At 40.1% G+C, this 14354-nt stretch overlaps 1 protein-coding gene across 3 annotated transcripts in view; it reads left to right on the forward strand.

Annotated features, from left to right (window-relative positions):
* The first annotated feature begins 831 nt into the window (after window positions 1-831).
* The window catches only part of PRTFDC1 (phosphoribosyl transferase domain containing 1), a 63018-nt gene continuing 49495 nt past the window's right edge, over window positions 832-14354 (forward strand). The window contains exons 1-3 of one of the 3 annotated variants that reach the window (XM_048951753.1): window positions 832-1370; window positions 5812-5918; window positions 8800-8983. In XM_048951753.1, coding sequence (XP_048807710.1) covers window positions 1311-1370; window positions 5812-5918; window positions 8800-8983 — 351 coding nt within the window. In that variant the 5' untranslated portion in view covers window positions 832-1310. The remainder of the gene's footprint in view (window positions 1371-5811; window positions 5919-8799; window positions 8984-14354) is intronic. The other 2 variants (XM_048951752.1, XM_048951750.1) reach the window with 2 other exon arrangements.

Here is a 14354-nt window from a genome sequence, read left to right on the forward strand (position 1 = left end):
ATCACTTCTAATGCAAGTGGGAGTGAAGTAATATGCACCTAAAAAGCAACCCATGTTGGATACCAGGCTCCTGGTTTGCCTGATACATCCAGTTGTCAGGGTCCATCTGTTATGACTTGGGGCCTCTGAATCTTTTGGACTATTACAGAAAGCAGTGTGCAAACTAAAATGTCTTCCTGCTTGGTCTGTAATAGCTGCTCAGGTAAAAGTAAACATATTTCATTATGTCCAGGTCCCTAAAACCAACTTTTTTTTCTTTTAATAGTTTCTAGTGTAGGAGTGGCAGAATTCTATGGGCTCTATATTTAACAGATAAATTCTGTAAAAATATAACTAAATCTCACTTTTAGGAATATAAAATACTTTCAAAAAAACCCAAACCAACCAACCAAACAAAAAAAACCATGTATCTACCTGCAGTGGGTGGAGGGACTGTTAGGATTTTCCCCACATGATGGGATGCAAAAAGAAACTTAAAGGTGTGCAATGCTCAGAGCAACCTCAAGGATGCAAGATCTTTCTCATCTGTAAGACTGTGAAAGGACAGCATTATACAATTTTAGAGAAGCAGAGGAGGGAAGGCAGGAGGGTGGCTCCTGTTCTGCTTCCCGTCTAATGAAAACACACAGCATGGAAAAGGCTGCAGTGGGCTGAAGGCAGTGAGAACCATGGAATATCCCGAATAGGAAGGGGCCTGTAATGATCATCGAGTCCAGCTCCTGAAGATGCTGATTACTCCAACACCATTGCGGTGCTGGGGGAGAGCATCAGCTCAGAAGTCAGCAAAAATGGAAAGTAAAATCCCTGACAGGGTTTTTTTTTTTGTTCGTTTTTCTCCTTCTCTAGAGTGTAAGTGCAAACCTGTTAAACCGTCCGTTTAAGCCACACCGCTTTAATCTTATCCACTTCGTTCCTTCGGCCCGGGCCCCTTATCGGGCTGCACCCACATCTCCAGCACGGTGCCTCGCTCCTGCCCAGCCTGCCGGCAGCGCTGCCCTTCTCAAGCTTCAGACAGTTCCAGGCGCCTTCCATCTCCAGCCGCCTTTTATAGACAAAGCTCTGCACGCGCCGCCGTTTCCTCACTCGGAACGGCACACGTTTTAACGCGTGCATCACGGTACTTCCTCTCCGAAAGCCGCTGATCGGGACTCACGCCCCCAGTTCCGCGGCCTACACCGGGGCTCGCCCCTCAGCCCGGCTCCCAGCCGTTCCCTCTGCCGCCCACCTCCCGCCGGGGGCCGGGGGCACCGGACGGCCCGGCCCTGCTCGACTCCGCCCCGCCGCAGCCCCTCGGGCGGGCTCGGAGGAAGATGGCCGGGCACGGCGGGAGCGGCGCGGCGGCGCGGGGAGGCGGAGGCCGCGGCGTTGTGGTAAATGCAAGCGGCGCCCGGCCCGGCCCGGCCGCTCGGGACCCCTCCCGCTTCCCCGCCGCCCCTTCCTTCCTTCCCGCCCGCTCTGCGCTCGGCCCGGCCGGTCCCCTGCTTCGCTCCCGGCCCTGCCCCCGCTCCGAGCCCCGCTCCGTGCTGTGGCTTTGACAGAACGTATTGATTAATGGAGCTCGAGGTGTCCATAGAGCCGTTCCGGCCCCCGCCGCGATGCCGGGCTGCCTTGGCGCGGTGCGGGCCCGTGGGGAAGCACCGTCACGTTGCTCCGCGCCCTTGTGTGGCGGGAGGAAGCGAGCACCTCAGAAAGGCGCTTGAGCGCTGTGGGAATGAATGAATGACGCAGAAGTGAAGGAATGTGCTCGTTGTTCCATGGCACAAGTGAATTTATCCTATAAAACGGACACCGAGTTGCGCGGTATCGCTGGCACCCCGCTGGGAACGCTCTCATGTTCCCGCAGCGGCGGCTCGGCGCTCACACCCTGACCGCCGCTGCGCCTGGGCTGAGCTGCGGCCGCTGCCTTCTCCCGGTGGTCTCTGCCATGGTCAGTGCCTGTCGTAATGTGCGAGAGAGTGCTACGGCAGAGATGTATGTTCCTCGCTGCACTGACTTTGTGTCTTTTGCTTGGTACCTTTCCAAAAACTACCGGGAGAAGGATTTGCATTTACAAAACACGGATTTTGCTTGGTGCTCAGCTGTCTTATTTCGTACCAAAGCAGAATCCAGGCTTTTGTTACTTTAAGGGAAGAGCTGTGCTTAGCCCCTTGTGTGCCCACTTGGTTGGACAACAAAGCCAGCAGTGTTCCTCCGAAGGTAGTTCAGTAGGATTTCTCCGTTTTCTCTTTTCTGTCTCAAAAGAAGTCTTTCAGATCTTGCCATGTGTTTTTGTATTCTTATTTGTGTACATTCAATCAGCTTTGTGGAGACTCACCAAGAAATTTCTCCTGGGCTGCTTGAACATGCTGAACATGAACTTAAGAAATAGCTGCTTCTTTCACTGTGGGCTTTTTTAAACACATTTGTGTACCAATATAATTAATATCTATGTTTATTTATCTGGTCAAAACAATCAAAAATTTTCCTTGGGTTTTTCAAGGATTAAAGCCGGAAATACTTGTTGCACTTTGAGCACTGTATTTGGTTTTGTGCTTCTTACCATAGGAAAGATATTGAGTCCCCAGTGTGTCCAGAGAAGGGCAACACAGCTAGTGAGGGATCTGGAGCACAAGCCTTATGGGGAGTGGCTGAGGGATATGGGTTGTTTGATCTGGAGAGGCTCAGGGGAGACCTTGTAGCTCTCTACAACTGCCTGAAAGGAGCTGTGCTGAGGTGGGGGTTGGCCTCTTCTCCCAAGTAACAGAGATAAGATGAGAGGGAATAGCCTCAAGCTGTGCCAGGGGAGGTTCAGGTTGCATGTTAGGAAAAATTTATTCTCAGAAACATTGGCACAGGCTGCCCAGAAAGGTGGTGGAGTCACTGTCCCTGGTGGTGTTCAAGAACTGTGTAGATGTGGCACTGAGGGACGTGGCTCAGTGTGCATGGTGGAGATGGTTTGATGGTTAGACTAGATAATCTCAGTGGTCTTTTCCAACCTTAATGAAGCTGAGATTCAATGGAATGGAAGTTGAATTTAATTTGAGATTTAAATTTTTTTTTGCTACTGAGGGTAATCACACAGTTCACAAGCAAAATGCTCATCAAAATTGGCAGTTACCTGAAAATTGTCCTACAGCATAACACTCTGATTAGCTTTGGGATAAATCAGATTTTCTAAGGCATATTGTTGGGAAATATCAGTCTAAAAGAAAGTAGACTATGGAATGGACTTATTATATTACAAAGCAATTAATTAGAAAGTACATATGAATTTAATTTTATTTGCCAAATGCCAGTGGACACTTGTAAATAAGAACTTCTTTATTCTAGTTTTTTATTCCTGAGAACCAGAAGGATAGATAAAAGCATAAAGGTCTCATACTGTTGCTCAGAAAGGATAGTTTGTAACTTGAGTAAGAGATGTCTATTTGTATGAATTCTGAAGCAGTTTCAGTTCATTTCGTGTGATGTGCACCATGTTTAGAAACATATAATTTGATGAGAAAGATGCGTAAAGAAGTGATACTGACTTAAATAATTGGTATTGGAATTTTTCTGTGAGAGCTTATAGCTCTTACGTAATTCAGATCTCTACATGAAATTGTTTCCTTTTATGTTAAAGTGCTTCTGTGCAGGACTGTGCCAGACAGTTCATTGCTACAAAATATTTAAATAAGTGTCAGCCACCTCTATGCCCTGAGAAGGAAGACAGGAAAATAGGCTTCCCAGGCCTTCAGCAGCAATGTTTTTGAAGCAAGATTTGCCTCATTAAAATTCTTGCTGAGGAGTATATTTATACTCTCCTGTTTCTGTGGAAACGAGGAACATAACTAAATAACTTTTTTCCTATGTGTAGTCTCAAGGCTTGTGTAAGTCAGGAAAAGCTTTCATTGATTCCAGTGATCTCTGAGTCATGCTCTTTATGCGCAGGCATACTAGTTGCCAACAAAGCTTTTTGGTTTGGTTTGGTTTGGTTTGTTGTTTTATTATTATTATTTTTTTTTAATACAGAAACTATTGTGCAGAGCTAAGAACACCTGATGGTATGGGTGTCTGTAGTTGTCCACGGATGTGGAATAGAACCCAACCAACCAAAAATCTGTGAGATGTAGCACTGTTATCATGCAGCACTACACAGCACTGCAGGTAACTTCAACAAGATTACAGATGTGGAGGAACAGCTCAGAAACAAGTATGCCATGTTAGCCTAGGTATCTTAGTGTCATGGTTTGTTGCTCTACTGGATGAAACTGTAAGTAGAGGTTAGTTTCAGAGACTGGCATTTAGAAGTCATGTTTAGTAGAAATGCCATGCTGAGGTGCATTTCTCAAAGGCAAGTCTCAGCATTTTTCCTGCTAACTAATGTTCACATGATCAAGGAGAAAGACAATAAGTTACTCGAGGAATGTGACTGTGAAGAAAACCTGTTAGGTATCACTTTATTCTGAATCATAGAATGGCTTGGGTTGGAAGGAACCTCGAACCCCTTCTAGTTCCAACTCCCTGCTGTGGGCAAGATTGACATCCACCAGATCCTACTGTCCAGGGCTCCATCCAACTCAGCCTTGAGCACCTCAGGGATGGGGCATCCGCATCTCCTCTGGGCATTCTGGGCGTTCCAGTGCCTCACTGCCCTCTGAGTGAAAAATTTCTTCCTAATATCTAATCTAAATCCCCCCTCTTTTTGTTTAAAACCAATCCCTCTTGTCCTATCACTACCTGTCCATGTAAATTTTCAGTTTCCATCCTTCTTATAAGCTCCCTTTATGTACTGGATAGCCACTGTACAGTTTCCCTGGAGCCTTCTCTTCTTCGAGTTGAACAAGCCTAACTCCCTCAGTCTTTCTTCATAGGAGAGGCGCTTCAGCACTCTGATCATCTTCATGGCCCTCCTCTGGACCTCTCTAACAGTTTCAGATCTTTCTTGTGCTTGGAGTCCCCAACCTGGTTGCTGTACTCCTGATAGGGCCTCAGAAGAGCAGAGTAGAGGGGGACAGTCACCTCCCTCACCCTAATGGCCACCCCTCTTTTGATGTCGTCCAGGATACTGTTGGCCTTCCACACTGCTGGCTCATATCTGGCTTTTCATCCACCAGAATCCCCGAGTCCTTCTCCTCTGAGCTGCTCTCTATGGGTTCTTCTCCCAGTCTCTACACGTATCTGTACAGACTGGAATCTATGTACCAATACTGAAGCAAAATTTAATTATGATTCCAAGAAAGATTTTTAACTTGCAGGTCTTGTTTTTCATGCAGAATTGTATTGTGAAAATTGTTGGTGAGGAGTTGTAGCATCTTGTTTCTCTTGGGAATCTACTGATAACTTTGCCTGGCTGATTTTTGCCTTATATAATCTCTACTACCATTGTATTCTCATAGTTGTTGTACTCTGACAGTTATGAAGCTAATGTGTATTAAATCTTAAAATACTTTTTGCTGTAAATGTGTGAGTTTACAGACTAGTTGATATTGAGGTGACACATGAACTCTTGGTAAAAGTTCATCTTTGATGACTTACTTAAATTAGGAACCTTGCTTTTGGCAAGACAGTCTTTCACTGATTTTTATGAATACAGTCCATGAAGCACATAATTTACTATATGTACTCCTCTGTCTATAGAATATGTGGCTTTACACTACCTCTAAAGCAGAATTCATGCTTTTAATTTATGATTTTATACCTTCCAAGCCCACTGTCTGAATCTGCCTTTGCAGAGTCCTTTCCTGTGTGTCATCTGTTACTTCAGTCCAGTGTATTAAACGAATGAGTTTATATCAGTTATATACTGTCAAACACCATTGGGTATTCCTAACAGTATTATTTAATACTCAGATTTCAGATGATTGGCCTGGATACAGTCTGGATTTGTTTACTTATCCACAGCACTACTATGGAGATTTGGAATACGTGCTTATTCCGCATGGCATTATTGTTGACAGGTATGTGTGGCTTTTTTTGTTATTAAATAAATACTTTGGTCAGTATTAGAATTCTTTTTTGTTATCCGTGTTATCTGCAGGCAGTGTATATATAACATTTGTCCTAATATGTTGTATTATACATTTATTTGTTTAATTTGGGATGTAAAAATACTGCTTGACAGTTAAGAAATGATAGACTTGCTGTCCCTTGCAACTCATTGTGTAATTTGTTTCAGCTAGCTTCTGATTTGGACACTGAATGGTACAGGATTCCCACAAAAAAGAGAATGTGATCATATAGAGACACTGGTGCTGAAGTGCCAGTGTACAGGAGGGATGAACCGACACAGGAAGGACAAATACAAAGTTCTGCACATAGTAATACTTGAATGTTTCTCTTGCACCCTGTAGTATGTTTTTTACATAAAAAGAGAGAAAAAAATCTTTAATTGAGTACAACTTTGAGAATTCCCTGATAGAAATCATTAATGTAGACTAACCCGATTGTTCCAGACTGCACCATTGACTTCTGTCATTTAAGCTGTGTAGAGAGCCAGCCTGCCTAGGCTTCATCAACCATCATACCTCCTAGTAATAGTTCCTGTATGCTCTCAGTGCATGCAGCTAAGTTGCTTTGATATTTGTGGTAGTCCAACTCAGTGTTGATACTCAGTTGTTAATTTGATATGCTGTTAAAAATCTTTTTAAAAATTACAAAATGAAAAATGGTAATTTTTAAGAAAGTATTGGGAGCATAGAATCATGGAATCGTTTAGATTGGAGAAGAATGATAAGATCATTTAGTCCAAACAGTCTGAATGGATTTCATGGGATATTTTTAATCTGCAGCTTTCTACCTTCCGCATTTAAACAGCCAGTTGCAAGTATTAAAATTGTTGGAACTCCTTGAAAGAAGGTTGTAAACATTCATCTTAAGGAAGAGTAATAACTCCTATATTTGTTTCAAACACAAGCTTTCTTTCATCACCTTTTCAGCTACCATTGTGTTGTCTTTTTTGTCTTTTTTTGTGTAAGGCCAACTGACTCTTGATTCATCTTTTTAAATAAATATGTTACTACTTTATTTCTCATGGGATTCACTATAAATTTGTCTGAAGTAACAGTGGTGTTTGGTGTTTTTGTACTCCAGCAAAATGAATTCCACTGTATTTTTGTACTCTTCCAGAAAAGGCTCATTCTGTTCTGATGGATAAGAAAACAGAATTGAATATATTGTGACCATGCAAAATTTTCTTGTAGGAAGAAGGCTCAGCACTTGAGAAAATTTTCTTGTTTCTCTGTACGTAGGTTTAAAAACTGGCATCTTTTTACTGAGTACATTTTTGTCTGCTGTGGAGTTCATACTCATACTAACAGGTCTTTGGAATTTTTGGAAATTTCATTTCCTAAGACAATCTAAGAAATAATACAAATAAATATCATCAGAAAAATGGTTCTTCTGAATAAAAAGTTTTCCCCATAACTCTCAGACTTGATAAGAGATGACAAAAGACTTTTTTAATGAAAAAATAAGTGAAAAACTTCTACTAATCTTGGTCTGTACTTCAATAAAAGGAATTACATGTTTAAGATCTAACAAGATAATCTCACAATACCGTCTGTTTTCTGAATCTAAAAATGTGAATTATTGCTTTACATAATTTTCTTGAGCATTACAAAGATGTGAAAATATGTCATGTTGGCTCATAACTAGTCTGTTAGCTTCAGTTTAGTGTCTGTTCTTCGCTGGTACATGCATATGTGTAGATTTCACTCAAGTTCAATGTATATATATATATAGGGGCAAACACATTTCTATTGCAGGTAGAGAAAAAAATATGATCATGAAAGATGCAGGATAAATTATGGGATTTATCTATTGATAAATTACGTATTGCCAAGAAATGTATTCTTATTGAATCTACTAATCTAATCCAGAGACTTATCAAAAAACTTTCCAGAAAAAAAGCTTCTACAGAAAACAATGCACTGAGTTGTTGCTCAGAACATTAAATGGCATTTTCAGTTTTCTGTTGATCTGAGTTTTACCTCTAGCAGTGACCAGGTATTTGTTTTAGATCTAAAATACTCTCTACCTTGTTCTTTAGAAATGAAAACTGTTTGAGATGAACATTCAAGTTTATTGTTTTCATCTTGAAAAATTCTGTACTAGTTCTGTTCTGTACTAGTGGCAGAAATGTTGCATCTTTTGGTTTCAATCTGCCACATTGTGTTTGCAATGCAGAATAACTGAAGAGAAGACCCTGCAACTGCAGGTTAATCAGGACATAACCTTGATTATTCTCATGTGTGTGACCGAGAACAAGGCACTTACACTGCACTCTACATAAAATTTTTATTGATGAGATATGTCTTTATAGTACTTGCTTATATTCTTATTAAAACTGTACTTGTAGCATTCTCCAAAGCCTGTCAGTTTGAAATATTTTTTAATAATCCTCCTCCCTCTCTTTCATTTGATTTAATGTTCTCAGGTAGCAAATAAAATAATCAGGTATGTCGTTTTACAGAAATAATTTATATTGAAGTTTCCTCCAAGACAAAACTGAATGCAGTGTTTCACCTATTACTCTGAAGTCTCTGAAGTGCTTGTGAATTCAGCACACAGTGAGATGTGCTACTTGTTTTATATAATTAGGAGATTAATAAATTTAAACATATCCAGCTTGATTCACATGCTTTGCGTCTTGCATCCGGCCTGCATATCTGCCTCTTGTTCAGTCCCACTCAAACCAAGTCAAGGTGCTGAAGCAGACTGTGGGCCATGCAATATTTTTATGATTCTATTTCCTTGTAACCATAAGAAAGCATACCATAAACTTAGGGAACGCACACCTAACATTATTTCATCTTTTTTTCTTTTTTTTTTTTTCCCCAGGACAGAACGACTGGCTAAGGATATTATGCAAGACATTGGAGACAATGATATTGTGGTTCTCTGTGTTCTCAAAGGTGGCTACAAGTTCTGTGCTGACCTTGTGGAGCACATCAAAAATCTCAGCAGAAATTCAGAAAGATTCATCTCCATGAAAGTCGATTTTGTTAGACTGAAAAGTTACCACGTAAGTCAACATCCAGTTGTGTGTTCATAATAAATAGTGGACTCTCACAATTGTGGTACTTTTTTAATTGTAAGAAAAAAGCTTTGAAAAATCTTTTTGTTTCAAAATATTTTTTTTGTGATTTTTTTTTTTTCCCAAAATATTTGTTCACAACCCTGTATACTTTCTGAATAGTGTGAGTGATAGTATGAAGCATCCTCAAGCTGTATTTTTTATTTAGCCTGTCATCACTTTTGGACATAAAATTATTGAAGTTCTCATCTTGTGGAATGTCTACATGTTGTTTGTTCTTGAAATCCTCAACAGTTTTGTTGTTATTTCATGTTACTTCTCTTTACATTCCTTGTATCCCTCCACAGTTTGGCACAACTTCAAGGAAATAAATCTCTGCCATATTCAATGCTAAGTAAATGAAGTGCTTCGTTCCTGATAACATGCAGTTTACATGGAAGCAAAATATACCACTAGATGATGATAGTGCTTTATAAGAAAATTAAATAAGATGTTGAACCAAATGCAGTGCTGAGGCAGGCTCAAAGTCCTGCTGTTATCTTCTGAAGAAGTTCTGCAGTAATGATTCATTTGTTTCTGTGGGGCAATGATAATGAGATGGCCTGCATCTTTTTGGAGTGTGTGATTACAATTTCTGTTTGCATAAGCTGTACTTATTTATATTCCACATCGTACTTCTCGTTCACACCCATAGCGAGGGAGCATTTCTAGAAGTTGTCCTAGAAATGTCTGAGAAAGTACACCGAATGCATGGGATGATTTCTCTTTGACATGGAACTTGCTGAGTTCAGGAGCTTCCACAGTATCTCTGTGTCCTTTCCACAGACAGGCTGATTGGTGGGCATTTTGCTCTGCTCTCAACAACCATATGCTTTTCCTAAATTTTTGCAAATCCAACCTTTTTTTTCCATCATAGGAGAGAAGAGTATGAGTGCCTTTTGTCTCCATTTGGTTAGAGCTTGGTCCTAGGGCTTCTGTTTCAAGAACTAGTAAGGTGTGTGAAGCACATGTGCAATACAAAGACTGTACAATACAGTTTCCAGTTATTTACCAGTATTATAGAGCTAATTAATAAATCAGAAAACTAGATTAGACTCATACAAAGGTATGTAGAAATCAAAGATTTTTCTTCAGCATGGCAATGACAGCAATTCAGTAGTACTGCTTAGAGAATAATGCAATTATTTAAACTGTTTTGTGGGTTTTTTTTTTAACATTATAGGTAATGCCCATGGCTTCCCTACTGAGTTTTCTCTTATCCAGTGTGAAGATACCACAGTTTTAATATATCTCTTCTGGGGGACAAGTCAACTCTTATTAGCAATGCTAACCCATAATCCTTAGGTGGCATGAGACATATACCACAAAAGTTTGGAAATCTTCACATAATTACTTAAGAAATAAAGTAACAGCATGCTATATAAAGCTGAAACTGCAATACAGATTTGGGCATACAGGATGCAATCATCAAGGCTAAGTTCTGGATTATCTTAGCATTTGATGGCTGGATATTTTGGGTGCTTCAGCAGGAAGTTAACTCCTTCACCAGAACTACTGATTGCATCTAATTTCTAGAAAATAAATATTTCTCATAAAAGCTTCCCATCAAATGTCAGACAAACTATTCTTGATTGGAACAGAACTGTCCTTGGAGCAGTGCTTGATGTCTGCCTTGTCTTGAGAAGCTGAGCAATATTGGAGTGTAAATTCAAAGTGACGGTAATGTTTGTGGGTTCATTCAGTGAGCGATCTGTAGTTGTAATGCTGACAAAAGTACCACTGCCTGCTGTCCTTTGCGTTTTGAACTACAGCTGGGTCCAGTTCAGTTACAGGTAAGGGGAGTTTCTCTGAAATTTCAGATCATAGCCCTGTGCAACACAGCTCTGGTCAGAACATTGGAGCTGTTCTGAGTTTGAATGACTCTGCCTCCCAGCTTTATATGAGACTACCAAAGCCTTCATGTCAGTTTATTCTGTAACAGCATACCCACAGTGATTTACACTTTAACATGAGTCTAATAATTACAGTTTTATAAGTAAGACTATGTGAAGTTTTGAAGCACTACCAGTTCTGCTAATTTTCTTCCTTTTGCCTTTTCTGTTCTGCTCTCTATAAAGACTTATTATATTGACTCATTTTTTTCTGTTTTCATTCCTCTTTCATTTTACAAACATAGTTCTTTTCATACAATTTATTCTGCTTCCTTTTACTAACTGCTCTCTATTTCTCTCTAAAGGGAATCCTGCTGCTCTCAATGTACTTCTTTCAATATGTATCCTTTCCCTCCCCTCCAGCTGTTTAAAACCAACAACTAACTTCAGCTCAAATTCATGGGATTTTTGAATTGTCTCATTCCAGCTTCAATACTGAAAGGTTAGTCAACTTTTAGAGGTCATACTTTAAACTGGGGAGTTCCTGATTTAACTGTGTAGTGCAAATGGGCTGCAATTGTGACCTAAAATCAGATGTTGGCATCAGTGACAATATCATTAAACTTCTTCATGCAAATGAATTGTTTTTTTAAAAAGCATTACATTTAAGTTCTCTGGGTATTGGCAATATGAGTGGCTGCTTGTACTTCTAGAATCAGAATGGTTTTATTTGATTTGGGAGGTATTGAAATATGTACTTAAGACTGATTATTTTTATGAGAAAAATTCCCATGTTTTGCAAGTGTTGCCTTGTTTCAGGATCTCATTGGCATGTCAGTAAACTGACTTTTGTTTATATAGAAGTAATATGGGAAAACACTGTTAATTCATTATTTTATAGTTATTTTCAGAAGTCCAACATAAGAAACTGTATTTAAAAATACTGTTTATGTTCTTAAGATCTGAGGTAGACCGATGTAATTATTTCTTTGTAAGTGGTATATTTCTGCACCTACAGATACAAAATTTGCTTACAAATTAAGTACACCTATTTTTTTCTTTATTGACCTACATCTGAGCTTTTAAGTTTCTGTGCACATATATAAACTTCCTAGCTATCCATACTGCATCATTTTAGCATTCCGGTGAGCTAAGGAAATGGAAAAATACAGTTCAGTTTCTATAGGAAGTAAAAATATGCTTTCAGACAAGGCTGCAGCCTGTGCATTCAGTTACAGGAATTGAAGGTTTAAGAACCAATATGTCCAGTGGGTAGACAAAGAAATACTAAAGTAGTCCTCTCCTGAAATATGATGCAGGTATGGATAAGCTGCATGCAAAGTTTTAAGGGATAACAATGGAAATACTGATAGAATCTGGCAACTTCTTAGATATCAAATTCAAAGTGACTGGATTTGAATATAGCATAAGTTATGAATAGAGACTTTTGAGTGGGAGAATACAATCTAATCTGAGTGGTGCCATTGACACGTTAGAAAGAAAGGATGCTATCCAGAGGGACCTGGACAAACTTGAAAGGTAGACCCATGTGATTCTAATGAGGTTCAACAAAGCAAAATGCAAGGTTTTGCTCTCGGGTCGGAGTAATCCCAGATACATGTACAGAAGAACTCCTTGAGAGTAGCTTTGTGGAGAAGGACCTGGGGGTCCTGGTGGATGAAAAACTTAACATGAGCCAGCAGTGTGCTCTTGCAGCTCAGAAGGCCAATGGTATCCTGGGCTCCATCAGATGAAGGGTGTTCAGGTCTGGAGCCCCCAGTACAAGAATAATACAACAAGCTGTTGGAGAGGGTCCAGAGGAGAGCCATGATCTGGCTGGAGCACCTCCCCTATGAATACAGGCTGAGGGAGATGGGTTTGTTCAGCCTGGAGAAAAGAAGCCTGTGAGGAGACCAGATTGCAGCCTTCCAGTATTTAAAAGGGGATTATAAAAAGGAGGGGAATCAACCTTCTGCAATGGTAGACAGTGATAGGACAAAGGGAAATGGTTTTAAGTTGAGGGAGGGAAGATTTAGGCTGCATATCAGGGAGAAGTTCTTTACAGAGAGGGTGGTGAGGTGCTGGAACAGGCTGCCGTGAGAAGTTGTGGATGCTCCTGGAACATCCAGGTTGGATGGGGCCCTGAGCAGCCTGCTCTAGTGCCAGATCTGGAGGTTGGTGGCCCAGCCTGTGGCAGGGTGGTTGGAACTTGATGAGCCTTGGAGCCCTTCCAACCCAGGCCATTCTCTGATTCTGTGATTCAGTTTCACTGTACTGAATTTTCTTCCCAAGTAATCACTCCTGCACAGGGAGTCAGAGCTCTGCATTTCATACGAAAATTTTAAAAAGTTTTCAGATACATGAAAAGTTGAAGTCAAGAATAAAAAGCAATAGAGAAGGAAGATGGGCTTGCAAATATCATCCAAGGCAGACCAGTGTGCCCTTTACGTGCACTTGTTCTTCTGAATTTTTTTTCTCCCGTATTATTTTCCCTAGCTGTCTATTTCATTCTTAGAATTATTATGTGATACTAAATTAGTATGATAGTAAACTTCATGTTCTGGAGCAGGATGAGTGAATCTCGATGGCATAGCTTTTCCCATGAAAAGGATATTGAGCTAAACTAGGAGTGAGTTTGATCATTTTCTTATAGACTTCTGTGATTTCTTTGGGTATACCCGTGTGGTCTAACATGACAGCAGACCAATCATCTCTGTTATCTTGAACATGCATAGTGCGCTTCTGAAAGAGGATTGTAGATGTATTGTGTGACAGTCAGATGATATATCATAGTTACAGATTCCATGTCAAGCAAAGATTATTGCAGAATATTGATCTGTTTTCTATGCAGTGCCTGTGGATTCTAGAAGTGCATTTTCCATCTTCTAGTAGCAGGAAGATTTTGTTGAAAATCATCCTGAAAAAATATGAATGAACTTCAAAGGATCGTTGTTTGCTAGTTTGGAGGGAACTTGTAGAAGATTCTGTGGACTGAGCCAATTCATGCAATCCTTTAAAATTAGTACATTATTTATAGTTTCCAGAACATAACTAATAGAGAAAAATGGCCTTGAATTGTAATCCATGCACAATGGTTGCATTCAAGCTGGTTCACAAACAAATCCATTGATATGATCTGTTTCCTCTTCAGCCTCCAGTTGTTTGAAATATATTTACAACTGTTGGTTATTAATCTTGGCATAAACGGGCCCATTACTGCTGCAAAATTCTGAAAACAAGCAACAAAATAATCATTGTTTAGTAGAAATCTGAATGTTTTTGTCCATATGAGGCCATTTCAGTAAATAGTTTTGCTAAACCGCTCTACTGTAGGAGTAAGGAGACAGGGATTTTTTAATGAGTAAGCTGAAAGCTAGTTAGTAAATGTAGTAAAATAGTTTATTTTTCTGCCACACAGCTTTACTTTTCATCTGCCATTATTAAATACTTAGATTTTGAAAAACACAGCAGCGTTAGACATAAGACTG

The sequence above is a fragment of the Lagopus muta genome, chromosome 7 (assembly GCF_023343835.1).
Source record: "Lagopus muta isolate bLagMut1 chromosome 7, bLagMut1 primary, whole genome shotgun sequence".
NCBI lineage: Eukaryota > Metazoa > Chordata > Aves > Galliformes > Phasianidae > Lagopus > Lagopus muta.